We start from the raw sequence: 21,576 nt of genomic DNA, 5'->3' as shown, positions 1-21,576 counted from the left end.
CATCTTTGCATACCTGGGATAAAGCCCACTTGATCATGGTGTACAATTCTTTTAACGTGCAGTTGGATTCAATTTCCAGTATTTTATTGAAGATTTTGGCATTTATATCCCTGGAGAGATTGGTCTGTAGTTCTCTTATATCTTTATCAGGCACTGCTATTAGAGTGATGTTGGCCTCATAGAATTAGTTAGGTAGTGTTTCCTCTTCTTCAGTTTTATGAAAGAATTTGATCAAAACTGGTATTCCTCTTAGAATGCTTGGTAAATTTCACCTGTGAAGCCATCTGTTCCTGGGCTTTTCTTTGTTGGGACTTCATTTTTGGTAACTGATTCATTCTCTTTACTTGTAATTGGTCTTTTGAGGTCTATGTCTTAAGTAAATGTAGGTTCTTTGTGTGTTACTAGAAAATTGTCCATTTCATCTAAGATGTCTAGTTTATTGGAGTACAGTTGTTCATAGCATCCTCTTATGATCTTTTTTATTTCTTTGGGGTCGATGGCAATGACCTTATTTTGGTTTGCTAAAGCTGGTCAGAATGCAATATATTCTAAATGGATTGGCTTTTACAATTGGGTTTTATTTACTTCAATTCAGGACAATTTCACCTGGCTTCTGCCAACTCAGGATCCCGTCATCCCCACTTTGCTTAAGGATCCCAGCTTAGTGACAGGAGTTCCTACAGTAATATCTGACCTACAGAGAAGTGCAACTACAGAGCTCTTAAGGGATGATGGCACTAGTCTCACAAATTTATTTCTCACTGTTCTCATAAAAGGTGCATCCTCCGGACATTCCTGGGGTGTAAGAGCAGAATTTCCATGATAAATTCACTCTAACATTCCAATCCCTCTAAGCCTCTGGATCCCCTCTGTGGAGGGGCAGGAGCAATCAATCAGGCCCAAGCAGGGAAAGTCCCCACAACATTGGGGTGGAATGTCCCCAAGAGTTAAACAATAGCCAACGTTAGGAAATTGAGAGAACGGGATGTATTTTGGCAACAGTTAACATTTTTCTGCTTCTATGATATACTTGCTTGCTAGCAACTGCAAAACCACATGATTTTAGCCTTCATAAGCACACCTTGAAAACCTCGGGGAGCTGCTCTCTGAATCTTCCTTCTTGGAGGTTTCTGAGGCAGTTGCCGGCCAGCTAATAAAGACTCAAAATTGGCTGCAGTTTTGAATTGTGTGTTCTCTCTTTCCGTGCGCCCACATTTGGAGGCCCCAGCGAGATCATCCCTAATGGGACATCTGGTGACCACATGTCCTGGGGGTCACCCCTGGAACTGAGGTCCGGCCTAGGGGAAGGCCTCAGAGAGACGTTCCTCCACCCCAGGCAAGGACCAGAAATTGGGCCAGTTCTACAGGACCCTCCAAAATTATACAAAATCTGGTGGAGTCATCTGTTTCTGGAAACCTCACTGGTGAGTACAGGTCTGTTACTGGATCCCAGTGAGGACCTCTAGAAGGCTGGATGCAGCATTACTTCCAAGGTCACGTCCCAGAATAAGATGCTGCCCAGGGGTTCTGGTTAGGAATCAATTAAGGATAAGACTTTTGTGCATCTTGGTTTAGTTTGTCCCTTCTCTCATCTGTTGGTCTCGTTGCATTCTATGCCATTCTTGTCATAATTGCCATGGGTCAGTCAAGCTTATCTGTCTGCACTCCCCTTCAATGTTTTTTGAAAAATTTCCAGGAATTTCATTGGAAGGCCAGAGACTACAGAGCCCCTGTCAACACCTTCAACCTGAAAAAATTCTGCTCACGGGAGTGGCCAACTTTTGGTTCTGGGTGGCCTCCTGAGGGAACCACAGATCTATCTGTGGCTTATAAAGTCCAAAGGACAATTTTTGGTAATCCAGGCCACCCTGACCAAATCCCCTATATACTAATTTGGATTGAAATTTTAACAGAAAAACCCAAATGGTTACGGTCTTGCCTGGAGTCCCAAAAAGAAAGACCCCCCCCAGAGCCAAAATGACCCTCTTAATAAAAATCTCTCAAAAAAAAAAAAAAAAAAGGACTAATGGGATCCCAGTATTGACAGGACCATCGGAGGATCTGCTCTTGATGGACCCTCCCCATACCCAACAGCCCCTCTGCCCCCTCTAAGACCAGAGGGGAGAAATGGCCAAGAGGCAGCAACCACCCAGAATGATTTGATCAGTGACTGGAAAAGTATTTGCAAGCCCCCTTCGGGGAATGGTGAGAGTGGGGAGAAATTCAACTTCCCCAAGTTGAATTCTTGATATTCTCATAAGCAGTGTGGACAACCAAAGCTATAGGCTGAGCCCCCAGTCTTGGGGTTTGTTCATATGAAACTTAACCCCACAAAAGATAGGTCAAGTCTACTTAAAATTTAGGCCTAAGAGTCACCCCCAAGAGAGCCTCCTTTGTTGCTCAGATGTAGCTTCTCTCTCCAGCCAATATGATGAGCAGTCTTACTACCCTCCCCCTCTCTGCGTAGGACATGACTCCCAGGAGTGTGGACCTTCCTGGCAACGTGGGACAGAGATCCTGGAATGAGCTGAGACTCAGCATCAAAGAACTGAGAAAAACCCTAGAATGAGCTGAGAACTAACATCAAGAGACTGAGAGAACCTTCTCGGCCAAAAGGGGGAAGAGTAAAATGAGGCAAAGTGTCAATGGCTGAGAGATTCCAAACAGAGTCAAGAGGTTATCCTGGAGGTTATTCTTACTCATTAAGTAGATATCACCTTGTTGTTCAAAATGTAGTGGAGAGGCTGGAGGAAATTGCCTGAAAATGTAGTGCTGTGTTCCTTCCAGTAGTCATGTTTCTTGATGATGATCGAACAATGATATAGCTTTCACAATGAGACTCGGTGAATGTGAAAACCTTATGTCTATGCTCCTTTTAGCTACTATATCAACAGAAGAGTAGAACATATGGAATAAAAATAAATAATTTTTTATTTTTTTTAAATAAATGTTTTATTTTAAAGGGGGAACAAATGTTAAAATAAATTCAGTTTGAAATAGTGGTAAATGAAAGCGAGGGGTAAGGGGTATGGTATGTATAGTTGTTTTTTCTCTATTATCATTTTATTTCTTTTTCTGTTGTCTTTTTATTTCTTTTTCTAAATCGATGCAAATGTACTAAGAAATGATGAATATGCAACTATGTGATGATATTAAGAATTACTGATTATATATGTAGAATGGAATGATTTCCAAATGTTGTGTTTGTCAATTTTTTTAATTAATAAAAAAAACATTAAAAAAAAAAAAGAGGCAGCAACCAGCCCCTCTGATAGCTGAGGGGTGACCTTCAGTCCCCCCCATACCGGAAGTGGCTCTGCTTACCACCCTTCTTCTGGTTCACAATCACCGGATTCTTCCAGAGCCCCAATTTTACCCTTGAGGCAGGTTGGCCCTGCCCTGGGGGACGACTCCCCACCTTTCATGGTCTATGTCCCCTTTTCCTCTAGCAATCTGTCTAATTGGAAAAACCAGAATCTCTCTCTGAAAAGCCCCAAGGGCTCATCTCCCTCTTGGAGACTGTCTTTTTTACCCACCAGCCCACCAGGGATGACTGCCAACAGCTCCTCCAGGCCCTTTTCATCTCTGAGGAACGAGAGAGAGTCAGGAGAGAGGTGAGGAAATTAATTCTTGAACCTGATGGACAACCTACTACTGAATCAACCCAATTAGAGGCTGTGTTCCGCTCCACCCGTCCTGGATGGGACCCCAACACTGATAGAGGTAAGGAGGCTCTCGATCGGTATCGCCAGACTCTGCTCCAGGGAATACAAGAGGTGACCAAGAAGCCAACCAACTTATCTCGGGTAAGCAAAACCATACAAAAGCCAGACAAATCTCCAGCCACTTTCCTTGAGGCATACAGCTTGTACACCCCTATAGATCCAGAGGCGCCTGAAAATAGGCGAGCTGTAAATATAGCATTTGTCACCCAGTCAGCCCCAGATACAAGAAAAAAGTTACAGATATCAGGATTTAAGGGTAAAGTACTTTCCAAACTGATAGAGGTTGCCCAAAAGACTTTTAATAACAGAGATGACCCCGGGACCACGCAGTCCAAAAAATAGCCAAAATTTTAGTATCTGCAATGGCTGAACAGGAAAAACAAAAAAGTAAACAGAAAACTGTTAAAAAAAAAAAAAAAAGGGAAACCAAGGAAAAAGATTGGGCCTAGATGCAAACCAATGCACCTACTGCAAAAAAAATGGACATTGGAAAAATGAATGCCCTAAAAGATGACTTAAAGGACTGAAACCGGCCCCCATTCTAGTTGAAGAGGTGAATTGACGGGGACGGGGCTCCATTCCGTTGAGCCCCCAGGAACCCAAAGTCACCTTAGAAATCGGGGACAAGCCTATAAATTTTCTTGTGGGTACTGGGGCGACCTTCTCCATCCTCCAGCAAGCAGAAGGGCCCATATCTAAGGAAAAAATCCCCATACAGGGAGCAACGGGAAAGCAAAGTCCTACCCATGGACTAAGACTAGGATCACTAACCTTGGGGAAGGAACAGTCACCACTCATTTCCTGCAATGCCAGAGTGTCCATATCCCCTTTTGGGGAGAGACCTTCTCCAGAAATTACAAGCCATCATCTCTTTCAAAATCGATTCGGCCAAGCTCTCTTTCAGTACAAACCCCTTGGCAATCCTCCTCACTTGCCCCTTATCAGAAGAATATTTACTTACTGCAGAAGTGGCGCTGCCAGCCCCAGGCCCATATTTGCGGGAATTTAAAGAAAAAATACCAGACATATAGGCAGAAACTAATGGGATTAGCTGCCCATTGGGCCCCCATTGTTATCCAGCTGACTAGCACCGCCACCCCAATCAGAGTCCAACAGTACTCAATAAACTTAAAGGCTAAAAAAGGCATTGCAGTCCATATCAAAAGACTCCTAGAGGCAGGTATTCTAGTCCCCTGCCATTCGGCCTGAAACACCCCCCTTCTCCTGGTCCAAAAACCCGGGACCGACGATTTCCGGCCAGTGCAAAATCTTTGAGAGGTAAACAAAAGAATTGAAACCATTCACCCCACTGTGCCTAACCCATATATGCTCTTGAGTCTATTACCTCCCAGCCAGCAGGTCTACACTGTTCTGGACTTAACGGATGCCTTCTTTTTGCTTCCCCTGGCCGCAGTAAGTCAACCCATCTTTGCTTTTGAATGGACTGACCCAGAGGAGGGGTTCTCTGGACAACTAACTTCTGTTTCTTAAGATACCACTCCTGGTACCAAGTTGTATTAGTTAAGGTTCTCTAGAGAAACAGAATCAACAGAGAACACTCACGAATATAAAATTTATAAAAGTGTCTCATGTGACCGTAGGAATGCAGAGTCCAAAATCCGCAGGACAGGCTGTGAAGCTGACTATTCCAATGGAGGGTCTGGATGAACTCCACAAGCCGGGCTCACCAGCCAAAGCAGGAAGAGGGCCTGTCTCTTCTGAATCCTCCTTAAAAAGCTTCCAACCAGACAAACAGGTACCACCACTTGGCCAAGTTGACACAAGAACCTGACCATGACAAGGCTTCTATGGGCCCTCTGTTAGCTTCTCCAGGGCTTTACTCTATCTGCTTCTCTTGGTTTCATCTCTGGGCTTTTCTCTGTCTTTTATACTCTCATAAAGGACTCCAGTAAAAGATTAAGACCCACCTTGAATGGGCAGAGTCACATCTCAATTGAAACAACCTAACCAAAAGATCCCACCCGCAATAGGTCTGCACATACAGAAATGGATTAAAAGAAAACAGCCTTTTCTGGGATAAGTAACAGCATTAAACTAGCACAACACGCCTCTCTGATTTTATTTGCCTCTTCACTCTGTTTTTGTCAATCTAGCTGAGGGTTGGTCAATTTTATTCATCTTCTCAAAGAACCAACTTTTGGTTTTAATGATTCTATTGTTTTGCTGTTGTTCTCTTTCATTTATGTCTACTTTTATCTGTTATTTCTTTCCTTTCACTTGCTTTGGGATTTTTCTTTCTCTAGTTTATCCACGTATTGTTAGGTCTTTGATTTTAGCTTTCTTTTTAATGTAGGTATTTAGGGTCATTAATTTCCTTCTCAAACTTGCCTTCAGAACATCCCATAAATTTTGATATGTTGTTTTCTCATTTTCATTCATCTCAAGATATTTACTTCTCTTGCATTTTTCTTTCACCTACTGACTATTTAAAAGCATTTTGTTTAATTACCATATATTTGTGAATTTTCCATTTCTCTGGCTGTTGCTGATTTCCAGCTTACTCCATTATGATCAAAGTAATTTTAATCTTCTTAAATGTAGGACCTGTTCTGTACCCCAGCATATGGTCTATCCTGGAAAACGTTTCAAGTGTACTTGAGAAGAATGTATATCCTGCAGTTTTGGAGTGCAATGTTCTATATACGTCTACTAGGTCTAGTTCCTTTATCACATTCTTAAGGTTCTCTGCTTCCTTATTGATCCTCTGTTTAGAAGAAAGTAGTATGTGGAAGTCTGCCACTATTATTGTAGAGACATCTATTACTTCCTTCGGTTTTGCCAGAGTTTTCCTCATGTTTTGGGGCACCTTAATTTGAAAAGGTGCATACACATTTATGATTGTTATTTCTTCTTGGTGAATTGCCCCTTTTATTAATATATAGTGTCCTTCTCAGTCTCGCATACCATTTTTGCTACCCCTGGGTTTTTTTGTTTTTTTTTTTTTTTTGTCACTGCTTGCATGGAATATCTTCTTCCAGCCTTTCACTTTCAACCTTTTTGTATCTATGGGTCTGCGCTGGTTTGAAAGGATTTATGTACTCTAGAAAAGCCATGATTTAATCCTAAGCAATCTTGTAGGAGTAACCATTTTTCTTAATCCCTACTCAGTACTACAGTTGGAAATTTGATTGGGTTAGCTCCATGGAAATGCAACTCAATCAACGTATTAAATTTGATTAGATAGAGATGTGTCTCCACCCATTTGGGTGGGTTTTGATTAGTTCACTGGAATCCTATAAGAGATTCTGAGAGAGGAGAATGACATAGCCATGAGAAGCAGAGAGTTCACCAGCCAGTGACCTTTGAAGATGAAGAAGGAAAATGCTTCCCGGAGAGCTTCATGAAACAGGAAGCCAGGAGAGAAAGCTAGCAGATGATGCCGTGTTTGCCATGTGCCCTTCCAGATGAGAAAGAAACCCTGAATGTGTTCACCATGTGCCTTCTCACTTGAGAGAGAAACCCTGAACTTCATTGGCCTTCTTGAATCAAAGTATATTTTACTGGATGCCTTAGATTGGACATTTCTATAGACTTGCTTTAAATGGGACATTTCTGAGGCCTAAAAACTGTTAACTTGTAACTTATTGAAGTCCCCTTTTTAAAAGCTGTTCTGTTTCTGGTATACTGCATTCCATTCTATTTTGCAACTAGCAAATTAGACAAGGTCTAAAATGAGTCTTTGGTTAACAGCTATAGATAGCTCATGTATTTTTCCTTATCCATCCTGTCAATTTCTTTTGATTGGTGAGATTAACCGATTAACACTCAATGTTTGTCTTTTGATTGGGGAGACTAATCCATTAACATCCAATGTTTCTATAAAATCAGTCCTTACTTAAACCATTTTATCCCTTGGCTTTTAATTGTCAGATCTTTTTTTGTTCTTTTTATCCTTTAAGTTACCCTTACTTATAATCTTCATTTCCATGCTCTCCTCCAAGCCTTTCTTCTCTTCTTTCTTTTCAGCCTGCAGAACACCCTTTAGTATTTCTTGCAGGGTGATACTCGTGTTAAACTCTCTCAGCTTCTGCTTATCTGTGAATATCTTAAGACTCTCCCTCATTTCTGAAGGGTAGCTTTTCTGGCAATATTTCTTTCGGTATCTTAAATATATTGTACCACTTGCTTCTGACCTCCATGGTTTCTGATAAGAAATCAGTGCTTAGTCTTATTTTGGCCTCTCTTTTATGCGGTGAATCACTTTTCTCATGTTGCTTTCAGAATTTCTCTCTTTACATTTGGAAATTGACAGCCTGATTAGTATGTATCTTTGAGTGAGTCTATTTGGATTTATTCTGTTTGGAGAATCCTGGACTTCTTGGATTTGCATATTTGTCTCTTACAAAGGTTGTGAATTTTTTGGCCATTATTTCCTCAAATATTTCCTGGCCGTTTTCCCTTCTCTTCTCCTTCTCAGACACCCATGACATGTATGTTTGTGCACTTTATATTATCACTTAATTCCCTGATATGCTGCTCAAATTTTTCCAGTCTGTCCCCTATTTGATCATTTATCTGTTTAAATTTGGATGGTTTATCTTCTAGCTCCCTGATCCTTTCTTCTACTTTTCAAAATCTGCTGTTGTGTGCTTCCAGTGCATTGCATCTCTTGTGCTTTGATTCCCATATGTTATTTTTCTGTGCATGCTTTCAGAGTCTCCTTTATGCTCACACAGTGTCTTAATATCCTTTTTCTCTAGCCATTTCCTTGAATTGGCTCAAGTAATTTGTTTATTTTTGATTAGTTGTTCAGGTTTCTGCATCTTTTTATTTTCTACTATGAACCATATCTTCCTCTTTCTTGGGGTGGCCTGTTATTTTTTCCTGATGTTTGGGCATTGGATTATCTTGGTGAGTTTATTCTGAAGGTCAGATTCTCTCTCCTCAAAGCTTTTATTGATTCAATTTGTATTAATGCTTTTTGACACTTGGTTTGTATTACTCAACAGAACTGGGCCAAGGATCCCCAAAGGGGGAGCACAACAGCTTCATATGGCCCCAAAGGAAGCTTAGTTTATGTAAAGATGCCAGAAAGCCTTTAATTCCACTCCCCAAGGGTGCACATTCCTGGCCCACAGGCAAATGGCAATCTCAGGCAACCTATTTCCCTCAGCCCTCAGAAGACATGCAATTTTTTGCCTCTTGGCACTGGACAATGGTGTAGCCATGTGGGTTAAAAGCCCAGTAGTCCCTGCGGTCCAAATTCACTGACCAGAGGCTGCCACTGTGCTACCTCATGTCCTGCCCTGTTCTTGGGGGAGTGGACCTTTGCTGCTCTTACAGTCTGAAGCTGCCTGCTAGTCAGGGACCAGACACCCCAAAGGTTTCTGTCCCAACAGTGGGTGTGGGCACCAGGAAATGTGGATGGGGCAGGTACTCACGGTCTCTGACCTCAGCTTCCCGTCTCTTTCTCCTGCACTTTTCTGAGTGTTGTGGAGCCCTCCCCCCAATCTCCAGAGCCCCAGACCTGTTGTGGGCAGTCTCTGCTGACTCCTAGTTGTTTTCATGGGGGAGAAGTGAACCCAGCTCTCCCTAATCTCTCATCTTGGATTGGGGAAATCATAATTCAATGTAATACTTTAAAGCCAAAATTAATGCCTAAAAAATCCACCATGAACAAAATCTGAGTTTTAAACTAAGACAGGATCACTATTACTCAGGCTCCAATACAGCTTGGGCTGGCAACAAGACTGACCCTGTCTTCATTTAAAATGCTGATATTTTTTGTGTAACTTTTAAAAATTTCATTGAAATATATCTTCTCTGTATTTCACACAGCTGCATGTGACTCAACTGTTACTCCAAAGATAAATTAGATATATTTATACTACAAATTACATAACAGTAATATATGATAAATCAATAATGTTAAACATATATTTATACTGTTATATAGATATAGCACAAAATGGTATATCATAGTGCATGGGTGGTTCAGTGGTAGAATGCTCGCCTGCCATGTGGGAGACCCGGGTTCAATTCCCAGCCCATGCACACACACACTAAAAAAGGATATCATATATGTGTATGTACACACACTATCTTCATGACTGAGTTTTCTGAACCCCTTAGATTCTGCCCCCAAGATCAGCACTTGGCTGGCCTCGCCCTAGGTCCCCCACCCCCATTTCTACCTAAGGCACCTCATGAGACACCCAGGCATCACAGCCTGTCACCGTGTGCAGTGGAAGCAGTCTTTCATCTCTAAAAGTTGAGAGGCTTGGCTTGTTACCCTGGTAATATTTCAGTTGAGGTCTTGGCTCCCAAAAGCAATAAATACTTGAGTAGTGTTATGTTGGAGAAACCATATATTGTCGCTAACATGGCTGCCGTGACTGATGCAAGGCAACACGAAATGGCTGACCTGAAATCTGCCCTCCGCCCTAACAACAATGGTGACCAATCCCGGAAATCTGCCCTCCAGCCTAGCAACAACGACCACCAATCCCAGCCCGACACGTGTCCCTGCATGCTTCCCAGCCTATATAAGCCTGTGCACTTCCTGAATAAAGCAGACGCCTTCCATTTTCCTCTGAGGGTTGTCTCCTGAGTCGTGTGCTGTGTGTCTGTATCTGTGTAAGTGACTCAGTACGGCCGCTTACCCCCAGCCATCAGCTAACCAGACACCAGCGAGACAAGTGGCGCCCAACGTGGAGCCAAACCCCCTTCGGTGGTTCTCCATGATAGCCACCCCCTCAGCGATTCCTTTGGTGGTTCTCCGTGACAGCCACCCCCTCGGCGATTCCTTTGGTGGTTCTCCGTGACAGCCACCCCCTCGGTGATTCCTTCGGTGGTTCTCCATGACAGCCACCCCCTCAGCGATTCCTTCGGTGGTTCTCCGTGACAGCCATCTGTCTCGGTAAGTGGCCCCCTCGGCAGTTTCTCTGTGTACACTGCCCCCTCTAAATTTTCCCTATCATGGGCAATACTCCCTCCTCTGATTTTGCACCTCAGGCTCGAGCTATCCACACTTTATTGGCCACGAGGCGGGTTAAAATCTCTGAAAAAACCTTGCATGAATACTGGGAAGTCCTTACATGGTCTAACCCCTGGCTCGAAACTGCCTCGATTTGGGACCCAAATACTTGGTGCAAGCTCCTTCAGCGAGTTCGTGCTGTTGAGGAACATGAGGGAGAAACCTTTCCTCTAGGTCTCGTTCCCACCCTCCTAGCAATATATGCATGCCTTGCCTCATGGGAGCCCCTTCTGAGGCGCTTTCCCTTTCGCCTGCCACGCCGGCTTCAACCTCCCCACCCCCCACCTCTGCGCTCGATCTTCTGCCTGCTTCCAAACCCAAGCCTCCCCTTTCCGAGCCCAAGCATTCCCCGCCTCCATACACACCGTTCTCCTCCTCTGCGGTACCGTAGCTGTATCCTTCTCCACCCTCACCCCCTGCGGTCACCGCCACCATGGCTGCCCCTCCCCCCACTCCTCCTAAGCCCTCTAGGCTGCCACGACCTGCTCCCTCTCTTTCAAACACACTTCTCCCTCCTTCCGCTCCTCCCCCTCTACCTTCTCTTCCCCCTACTAACACACCATTGCTGGATGCTGCCTCTGTCGGCAACCCCTGCCCCCTTCCCCCTTCCTCTCTCCATACCCCTGAGCCAATCGGCCCCGTCCCACAGCCTGCCAGCCCTGCTTCCACCCTCTCCCCTCCTGCTGTGCTCCCTCCTCCTTCCCCTTCCTTGCCACCAGCAGCCTGCTCCCCCTCCCTGTTTCCGCCCACGCTTCTGGTTCCTGTAGCCCCTCCCCCTTCCCACTGCACATGCCCTTCCCTCCCCCACCCCTCTGCGGCCTCACCGCACCCTCACCTGTTTCCACTTAACCTTCATCCCGCGTCTTCCCTTCCTTTCTCCTGGTACCCATACGATCACAAGATCATCTCTGACCTTCGCAAAGCCATCCAGGAGGACGGACTTCATAGCCCTTATGCCCAGATGCTTCTTGAGAATCTTTCCTATGAATACAACTGCCCGGTAGACTGGAAAAACCTTGCCCGTGCTATTCTCGAGCCGGGAGACTTTGTTACCTGGAATGCATTGTATAATGATGAAGCCGATCGAACTGGTGTCCGGAATCTCACCAATGGTCACACCAAAGTTCCCCCTGATGCCCTTAAGGGCACAGGACAGTGATCTCTTCCTTCAGTGCAAGCCTCCTGCCCCCCTCTCCTCTTTAAGCAGGTCCGTAATATTGCTAGGTCCGCCTTCCAGAGGCTCAACCCACAGGGTAAACCCATTCCATTAGCTGGACTCTTACAAGGTCCGGACGAACCCTTTTCCACCTTTTTCAGCCGTGTTAAAGACGCTGTATATCGTAAGGTGTCAGCAGGTCCCGCCGCTGATGCCCTTCTCAAGGAACTCCTTTGGGAAGGGGCAAATGCTCCCTGCAGACAAGCTATCACCCCCATCCGCAATCAAGAGCCGGACAGTTGGGTCCTGGCCTGTAAAGACATCTCTTCCTCCTCCCCTGCAGCGACTGCTGCTGCCGCCGCCTCCGCTGCTACAGCCGCTGCTCGAGACGGCGCCTCCATTCTTGCCGCCACCCTTATAGAATGCCTTCATTCTCCCAAAGGGCCTAGAACCTGTTATCGATGCCATCGGCCCGGCCACTATGCTCGCGAGTGCACCTCTAATGCTTCCCCCCAACTCCTCCCACAAACCTCTCTGGTCCCGCCCCCCCCGGCATTCTGTGTGTCCCCGATGTAAATGTGGATTCCACTGGAAAAAGGACTGCAGGGCTATCTCTGACATTCAGGGTCGCCCCTTGCCGCCGTTAAACTAATCTTGGGGCACCTCTCAGCCCCGCCCCCAAGAAAGGAGTGCTCCCCCACAGTTCTCTGGGCTATTCCCATCACGCAAAGCAAGGCCTTTCTGACACTAACAGTTCAGGGCAAAGCCATTACTGGTCAACTGGACACAGGGGCCAACGTTTCCGTCCTTCGGCCCCAAGATCTCGACCCCTTGTGGAAACTTAAGTCGGGACCCCTAGTGCAGGGTGTTGGGGGCCTCAAACCTGCCCAACAGCTCGCAAGCCCCCTAACCTGGGTGGACCCCGATGGAACCACAGGCACATTTAGCCCTCTGGTTCTTCCCAGTCTAACTTACCCACTCTGGGGCCGGGACATCTTCCCAAAGCTTAATGCTGTTCTTACATCCCACCGTGCAGTCCACCCCCAAGCATAGAGGCCGCTGCTTGTCCGCCCCAATTTTCGGTCACCAAGCCAGCACCCATCAAGTTACGGTGGCTAACAACTGCCCCTATTTGGACGGAGCAGTGGCCGCTGCCTCGAGAAAAACTTTCTGGCCTGCACTCCCTTGTCCAGGAACAGCTTTCCCTTGGATACATTGAGCCTTCCATCAGTCCTCACAATTCGCCAGTCTTTGTAATCAAAAAGAAAACTGGCAAATGGCGTTTCATTCATGACCTCCGTAATATTAACGCCCAGATGGAAAAAATTGGATCCCTGCAGCCAGGACTCTCCCATCCTTCAGCCATTACACATGGCTACCATATCGTTGCTGTTGACATCAAGGACTGTTTCTTTTCTATTCCTCTCCATGAAGAGGCCCGTCCTTATTTCGCTTTTTCAGTCCCTACAATTAACAATGCCACTCCTCATCAGAGGTTCCAATGGAAGGTCCTTCCTCAGGGAATGAAAAACAGCCCGGCAATGTGTCAAATTTATGTCTCGGTCGCTACTAACCCGCTTCTGTCACACTGTCAGGTGGTGCATTACATGGATGATATCCTTTTGGCCCACCGGGACCCGAGTCATTTATCGGACTGTCTTACGGCTTTATTCGATAATTTCAAACAGCTACAGCTTGCCGTTGCACCTAACAAAATTCAACATTGCCCCGCCTTCACATTCCTGGGCTACACCATCACAGACGAGATTACACCCACCTCCCCTAGACTGGACCTCCCAGACCGATGCACCCTTAATGAGCCTCGCCCGATTCCAACCAGAGCGCCCTCTCTTGGCCCGAGTTATCAATACCCCAGGAACACCTACAGGTCTCCTTTACCAGGATAGGCCGCTTTTCTGGGTGCATTTGGCGCTCACTTCTCTGGGAAAGATCATTCCATACCGGGATGCAGTCTGTATTCTTGGGAGAAAACTTCGGACCACTGCTGTCCGCATGTTCGGCCTAGAGCCCGATACTTTAGTTCTCCCCTTTACTATGGAACAAATTAATCACCTCTGCCAATCTGACCTCAACATGCAAATTCTTCTTGCTGGCTACACAAGGAAAATAGACAATCACCTGCCCAAACACAAACTCATCACATCCATGACCCTTCTTCCCTTTATCCTCAGCTCACACGCATTTCCCACCTCCAAGCCCATCCCCAACACCCCCCTTGTTTTTACAGATGCAAACAAGACTCACAGCTCTATCGTTTTAAGCAAGCCAGTACTCCAAATACTGTTGAGGTACACCCACACTCTGGCTCAGTACAGCAGGGGGAGCTTTATGCCCTCCTCTTGGTTTTCCTTCACCACCAAAACTCCTCGTTAAACATCTTCACAGACAGTGCATATGCAGCCCAAACTGTAAGGGCACGTCCACATGCGGTTCTTAAAAACAAAATGTGTCTCCAAGACAACATGCTTATAGCCATGAGAGACCTCCTGGAAAACCGTGCATTTCCCTGGTTCATCCAGCACATTCGGTCGCACACTGAGCTCCCCGGACCCCTTGCTGAGGGTAACGCTGCTGCAGGCTCCACGCTCACGGTCCATGTCTTGAGCTCTGACATCGACCAGGCCCGTGTACTCCATGCTAAATTTCACGTCGGCACAATCCCTTCAACAGCTTTTCCCCTCACTTTCTGCGCAACAGTGCAAACACCTCACACGTACTTGCGCTCAGTGTGGGCCCCTCCTTCCAATAGGCCCGCTACAGCCACAGGGAGTAAATCCACATGGCCTACAACCTAATGCCATCTGGCAAATGGACGTTACACACTTCCCTGGCTTTGGTAGGTTCAAGTATCTCCATGTCATTGTGGACACATACTCCAAATTCATCCATGCTTCCACCCTCTCTGGAGAAAAGGCAAAGCATGTCATCTCCACCTGCCTCCAGGCATTCAATACTATGGGGGTGCCATGGGCTATAAAAACAGACAATGGGCCTTGTTACTCATCAAGGGCTTTCCAGCAATTTTGCACTGATTGGCACATAACGCACAAAACTGGCCTTCCCTACAACCCCCAGGGACAAGCCATAGTTGAGCGCACACATCATACACTTAAACAGCAACTAAAAAAACTGAAGGAGCAATTCCCAGCAGTGTGCCCCCAAGATTGTCTCAACAAAGCCCTCGTCACCTTAAACTTTCTGACTTTTGATGCTCACCGGTGCTCACCCGTGGTAAAGCATTGGGCTGGCCTTCGGGAGGCGCCTACACCCGTCCCTCTGGTTGCGTGGAGGGACCCACTCATGAACGCGTGGAAGGGTCCACACCCACTCTTAACCCAAGGGCGAGGTTTTGCTTGTGTCTTTCCAGAAAACACAGACCAGCCCCTTTGGATCCCCAGTCGGCTGACCAAGCCCGCCGTGTCTAATGGACGAGCTCCTGCAAACCCTGCATCAGCATGAACCGCAAGTGTCTTTGTCACCCTTCTCACCGTTCTCTCTCCTCTCGTTCTTGCTTCTGCTTCTCCTCGATGCCTCCCTCCAATATACACCCTTCCCTTCCAACCCCCACCAGCCTTGGAAATGGACCTTAGCACGATGGGAAGATTCCAAAATCGTGCAGACCCAGGTTACAGCAGGCCGCCCCTCCTTCGTTGTTTATGCCTGTGATCTGCTTCCGGAGGGCACACCATGCCTTAACAAAGCCCAGTACTACATGTGCCCGATCTCAAACCCTGGAAAACGGTATTACAATGCTCCCAACCAATACTACTGTGCATACTGGGGGTGTGAAACACTAGCCACTACTTGGAAACCTCCCTCCACTGATCATTACCTAACTTTAACATGGGCCCCTTTTGGATGCAAACCCCGCGACCACTCCATCAATCACATATACGATAAGTCAACCTGCGAGAAACTGAACCTTACCGTACAGCTCCCTACTGATCCCTCTTGGCTGATCGGCCGAACATGGGACTTCAGATATTATTTGGAAGGGGTCGACCCAGGGGGTCTTATCGTGATAAAAAAGGAAGCAATGCAGCAGACCTCTGCTATTGGGCCTAAGAAAATACTCGTACCCCCGCTTCAGGCTGTTCCTTCTCCCAATCCCACTCCCATCTCAACATTATCGCCCTCACACAAAACAAGCTCTTCCTGTGCTGCCCCCCCTCCCTCTACCCCGCTCTGGCCAATGCTCCAAGCTGCTTTCCTTTCCTTAAACTCCTCCTTTCCTAACCTTACTCGCAGTTGTTGGCTGTGTGTCGCCACCCAGCCCCCTTATTATGATGCCATAGCTGTTAATGCCTCGTTTACTACTTCCGACGAGGACAATCCCTCCCAATGTCCTTGGACTGGCAGAAAAATTGATTTCACCATTCAATCCGTTCTTCACTCTGGGCATTGCATTGGCAACGTCTCTACCTCTCTAAATACGGTCTGTGCTCAATTGTCCTCTCCGTCACATGGTACATACTTTATTCCCCCAGTAGGGGCGAAATGGCTGTGCTCTTCCACAGGGCTTACCCCTTGCATAGCGAAAAAGGCCCTCACTGAGACGGGAGAACTGTGTGTCTTAGTGACTGTGCTGCCCCATGTCCTTTTCCATAAAGAAGAGGAACTTTATCAATACTGGGACGCGCGGCTTCCAGCTGTGCTAAGAAAAAAGAGAGAACTCGTCACAGCCGTTACTCTCGCCTCTCTTTTCGGCGTGGCTGGCCTAAGTGCCAGCATCGCCTCTATCACCCTCCAACAACAGGGCCTCTCCAGCTTAAGAGCTGCAGTAGACGAAGACCTAACCCGCATTGAAAATTCCATCACCCACCTCAAAAAATCCCTTACGTCCCTATCAGAAGTCGTTCTCCAAAACAGGAGAGGCTTAGACCTGCTTTTCCTCAAGCAAGGAGGGCTCTGTGTCACTTTAGGCGAGGAATGCTGTTTTTACGCTGACTATTCCGGTGTAATTAAGGAGTCCACAACCAAACTCAGGGAAGGACTTGCGACCCATAAGCGTGAGCGGAACGCCCAAGAGACCTGGTACCAACAATTATTCTATAAATCCCCATGGCTAACCGCCCTAATCTCTTCTATTCTGGGACCCCTTTTCATCCTCCTTCTCCTGATATCTATAGGCCCATGTGTAATTAAGTGCCTGCTAGCTTTCGTTAAAGCACGAGTTAATGCTCTCCACCTTATGGTGCTTATGCTGCAATATCAACCTATTCCATCCTCTAGCTCTATGTGCGATGATGCTGCAACCAAAGTATGACAAACCCCCTAGCTTAAAGGCCTGTTGCTAAACCATTTGTTTAAGACTTATTGCAGACGTGGCCGAGAGGACATTAAGCGCTGGAGAAACATGTTGAAGATTTGCATTGCAAGCTGTCGTTAACAACCCCCTGTGCACCCTTCCCACCTGCTTTCCCACCAGCTGCTGTGTACCCCTGAGTCCCAAGGAAGTCCTTGGGCTCCTTGAGGCCCCCATCACCCTGCCAAATACCGGTGGTTTTTGGCCTACCCCCTCCCGCATGCACTCCCATTGTCTGGGCTTTGACTTTATCATACAATAACATCGCCTGCATCTCCACGGTCTCCATACAGCTAGCCTAAGCTATGCGTCACAATCCTCCTGGGTTATGATCAGCAGGCAGCCATTGATGGGTAAGACCTCCAGAGGGGCCAACCTAAGACAGGCACAGTTACCCGGAAAGCTAAAAAACAAAAAAAGGAGGAATTGTTGGAGAAACCATACAATGTCGCTAACATGGCTGCCGTGCCTGATGCAAGGCAACACGAAATGGCTGACCTGAAATCTGCCCTCCGCCCTAGCAACAACGGTGACCAATCCCGGAAATCTGCCCTCCAGCCTAGCAACAACGACCACCAATCCCAGCCCGACACGTGTCCCTGCATGCTTCCCAGCCTATATAAGCCTGTGCACTTCCTGAATAAAGCAGACGCCTTCCATTTTCCTCTGAGGGTTGTCTCCTGAGTCGTGTGCTGTGTGTCTGTATCTGTGTAAGGGACTCAGTACGGCCGCTTACCCCCAGCCATCAGCTAACCAGCCACCAGCGAGACAAGTGTTAGTTCAGCTCCCTGGCACTCCTGCCCACGCACAGAGGGAAGAACACCTTTGACTCCGCCAGATGTTCTTTATTACAGAGTGTGTGAGGGCCGAGGCTCATCTAAACCGCCAGGAGCAGGAGGGAAGGTACCGTCCCAGGCCATCAGCTCTGCCTCAACTTGGCGATAACAAGGCTGGATCTGAGTCACCCTGCGTCTGTGGTGGCGCCAGCCCCGAGGCCAGGGTCTGACCCGGCAGGCACACCCAGCGGCCACCACTGAGGGCCTCGCTACCTGTCGGCCGCCTCACAGGGGCATTCAGTGACTGCGCATGCGTGACAGCTGAAGACCTGAGGCCCGGCAGGGACACAGGCCAAGCAGGGTCCAGCAGGAAGCTGGGTGCCACCATGTTCAACAAGCAACAGGTCTGCCCTCGGGAGAGCCAACCAGGTGGAGGGGTTCATACCTGGGACTGCTGGCCAGGCAGTGGGGCCCGTCAGGCACTGCGGTCCATCGGCAGTGGGGTTTACACTCAGGATGGACAGCCAGAGAGCAGGGTTTTCTCTTGGGATGGACGGCCAGGTCACACAGTGTCTTGACCCCCATCAGCTTCTGTGCCTCGCCCACAACCAGGGAAGCAGACACCTCCTCCAGCCCCAGGGCAGGTACCACTGGGGAGCCCCGCAGTACCAGCACTGCCACCTGGAGGGTGCTGTGTGCGCAGCACCTGCCACCTCTGTCTGCCGGCCCCATCCTGTCCCTGCCTCCCGGTGGCTTGAATCACAGCTGCTCCCAGAGGCTATTTGGGGAGGGGCTGCTTGCCCCAAGAGGACCCCTGGGACGTCTCCAAGCCCACCAGACGGGCACTTTCAGCCCAAAGCCTCTGGGCTACCTCCTCATCCTCGGCCTCAGTGGCTGGGGTCTCCTCTCTGAGCCCGCTGAAGTACTTTCCAGAAACGCCCTCCAGTTCCTCTGCCACGGCCAGGTATGTGCTAGGCTGGGCCGCCAACTGGGGACTCTTCACCAGCAGCCAGAAGATGGGCCCTGAAATCAGCCCAGTCAGTGGGGGAGCGGAAGGAAAGTCCTGCCCCACCCTCAGGGAACTCAATGCCTACCAAGCCCACAAGCCGCCCTAAACTCCCAGAGCCCACCCAAGGAGCAACCCTACCCCCCTGCCTTGGTCCTTGGGGTCCCTCCATTTGGAGCTCCCTTCCCTGGCACTGTCCAGCCAACACAGGGTCCAACACAAAAGCTGCCTCCTTCAGGAAGCCTTCCCTGCATTTCCCAGCTAAATGGAACCACTCTCTCTTCTCAATTATCTCTATTTCCTCACTCCACTCTGTCTTTCGCTAACTATTATAGTTAAAATGGGAATCTTCATTTTGTTAGTACAGGAAGTTTTCTTTTAAATAGTCACCTTCATTTATTGAAGGCATCCTGGGCCAGACTCAGCTTAAGATTTCCTGATACCCAGCACCCAACCACTGAAGTTCTTTGTTTCTGTTAGGAATATAAATAATGGTTATAAAGCTCTGTTTGTTCACTAGGACTCTGGGCCAGGCCAGTGCTGGAAGGTGGAGCGTCCTTTAATCCTCCCATAGCTGTCCCGTTTACAGACAAGGAAATGGAGACTAGAGGCAGAGGCGCTTCCCCGGGGATGTTATGACCCCGGGCCCTGGCTCCTACCCCATGGTCCCTCTCCAAAAAGCAGTTTTCTGTCAGGCATGTGAGGCCCCGGCCTGAGCCAGGGGGCTGGCGAGCCAGATGAGCACAGGACAGTCAACCCCTCAGCACATCGTGGTTCTACTGCCCCACAAAGGGGCCCCAGTGGCCGTGAGCTCACCCGCCAGCAGGATCACTGAAGATACTGCTAGTTAAGAGGGGCTGAGTGGGGGGGCCTCATCCAACACCTGGGCCCTTCTGAGCTGAGGAAATTTGGACCCAGGAGCCAGGCAGCACGTGGTAGGGGCGAGATGGGGTCAGGACCCCGCATACATCAGGAGAGCCCCATCCTGCCAACACCTAATGCTGGGCTTCTGGCCTCTAACCATTCCTGCTGCAGGAGCCTACCCCTGCACTCTCTGTTCCCACAGCCCTGGCAGCCTAGGAGGCAGGACGACCCCAGGAGAGGGCAGGAGGGCGTCCTCCAGGAGGGGCTCACCGAGCGTGAAGCTGGAGAAGGCAGAGCTGTGCATGCCCGTGTGCCTGCCCAGTTCCGTCCTGGCCACGCCGGGGTGCAGTGCATTAACGGTCACACCCGTGCCTGGGGAGAGAAGCAGCGTCAGGGCAGGGGCCGGCAGACGGCATGTGACCCTCCCAAGGGCTCCAGCCGCCCACCCCGAACTCTGGGGCTTCCTGAGCGCCACTCGAACCCCGGCTACTGCTCACTGCAATCCCATGGGGATAGGGCCTCTATCTGGGTGGTGGTGACGGTGGCGCGATGTTGAACATCATCAGTGCCACTAAAATATGCTTGAAAGTAGTTAAAAGGGTATCTATTCCCATCACAAAATGCACCCAGAAGGGAGCGCAGCTTTGAGTGTGTGAGCATCCCCTGAGGCAACCCTGGTTCCAGGGTCCAGCGACCCCGATGCTGAATCTGGGCTGGATCGGAGATGCTGTGGTTACAACTGGTCCCAGGGGTGCTGAGGACGCTGGTCTTTGAGAGCAAAGTGTCCAGAGCAGTTCCCGGCCTCAGTACCACGGACATTGGGCCGGATCGTTCCGTGTTGGGGGCACGTCCTGGGCACTGCAGGGCCTTCAGCAGCGTCCTGGTCTCCACCTGCCAGCAGCACCCCCCTCCCAGGTGTAACAACCAAAAATGTCTCCAGACAGGGCCCAATGTCCCCTGGAAACCGCCGGCCTGGTTTAGATGCGCCAAATGTTTAGATGCACTTCCAGGCTCAGCAGGGAAGGATGCTGAGGCTGAAGAGTGAGGTGTGCTCAGCAGCAGAAGGGAGCAGGGTGGTATGTGCGCCCTGCATTCACCTACTCTCACCGGGAGAAGTGACTGCCCGACAGCCGAGGGTCACAGCAGGGCGGTCACAGGCTAAGGGCAACACGAGGCCTGCCGCGCACGTACCCTGCAGCCGCCGGCTCAGCTCCCTGGTGAACAGGACGACAGCCAGCTTGCTCTGGCAGTAGGCAGCTTTGCTGTCGTACTTCCTCTTCTCCCAGTTCAGGTCCTCAAAGTCCACGTGCCCAGCAACGTGGGCCAACGAGGAGAGATTGATGACCCGCGAAGGGGCCGAGGCTTTCAGCTTGTCCAGCAGCAAGTTCGTCAAGAGAAAGTGGCCTTGCGAAGGAACGACAAGCACTAACGTTTACCGAACCCCCACCTCCTCCGAGCAGCAGGCCAAGGACATCGTCCCCTTATCTCACCCCCCACCACCTCAGTCCTTCTCAACCGGGGCGGTTCTGCTCCCCAGGGACTGCCGGCTCTGTCCAGGGGCATTCTGAGTCTCACCACTGGCGGGGAAGGCGTGCTACTGGCATGGAGCGGACAGAGGCCAGGGACGCTGCTGCCCACCTCTCACTGCACAGGATGGCCCCTGACAGCACAGAGTGACCACATGGGCTGGCCCCACCACCTCGGAGAGCGGGGGACCCCTCCCAGG

At 48.9% G+C, this 21,576-nt stretch overlaps 1 protein-coding gene and 1 non-coding gene across 2 annotated transcripts in view; one reads left to right on the top strand and one right to left on the bottom strand.

The window, feature by feature from the left end:
- The first annotated feature begins 9,669 nt into the window (after positions 1 to 9,669).
- Positions 9,670 to 9,740, top strand: TRNAG-GCC (transfer RNA glycine (anticodon GCC)). The gene has a single exon. It is a non-coding gene; the product is annotated as a tRNA-Gly (tRNA).
- Positions 9,741 to 12,433: 2,693 nt separating this feature from the next.
- The window catches only part of RDH13 (retinol dehydrogenase 13), a 51,602-nt gene continuing 42,459 nt past the window's right edge, over positions 12,434 to 21,576 (bottom strand). Inside the window, exons 5-7 of the mRNA XM_077130770.1 lie at positions 21,042 to 21,254; positions 20,121 to 20,222; positions 12,434 to 19,003 (exon numbers count right to left, since the gene is read on the bottom strand). Of these exons, the coding sequence (XP_076986885.1) occupies positions 18,759 to 19,003; positions 20,121 to 20,222; positions 21,042 to 21,254 (560 nt within the window). The 3' untranslated portion in view covers positions 12,434 to 18,758. The remainder of the gene's footprint in view (positions 19,004 to 20,120; positions 20,223 to 21,041; positions 21,255 to 21,576) is intronic.

The sequence above is a fragment of the Tamandua tetradactyla genome, chromosome 16 (genome assembly GCF_023851605.1).
Source record: "Tamandua tetradactyla isolate mTamTet1 chromosome 16, mTamTet1.pri, whole genome shotgun sequence".
NCBI classification, from domain to species: domain Eukaryota; kingdom Metazoa; phylum Chordata; class Mammalia; order Pilosa; family Myrmecophagidae; genus Tamandua; species Tamandua tetradactyla.
This window is presented reverse-complemented; position numbering and strand designations above follow the sequence as displayed.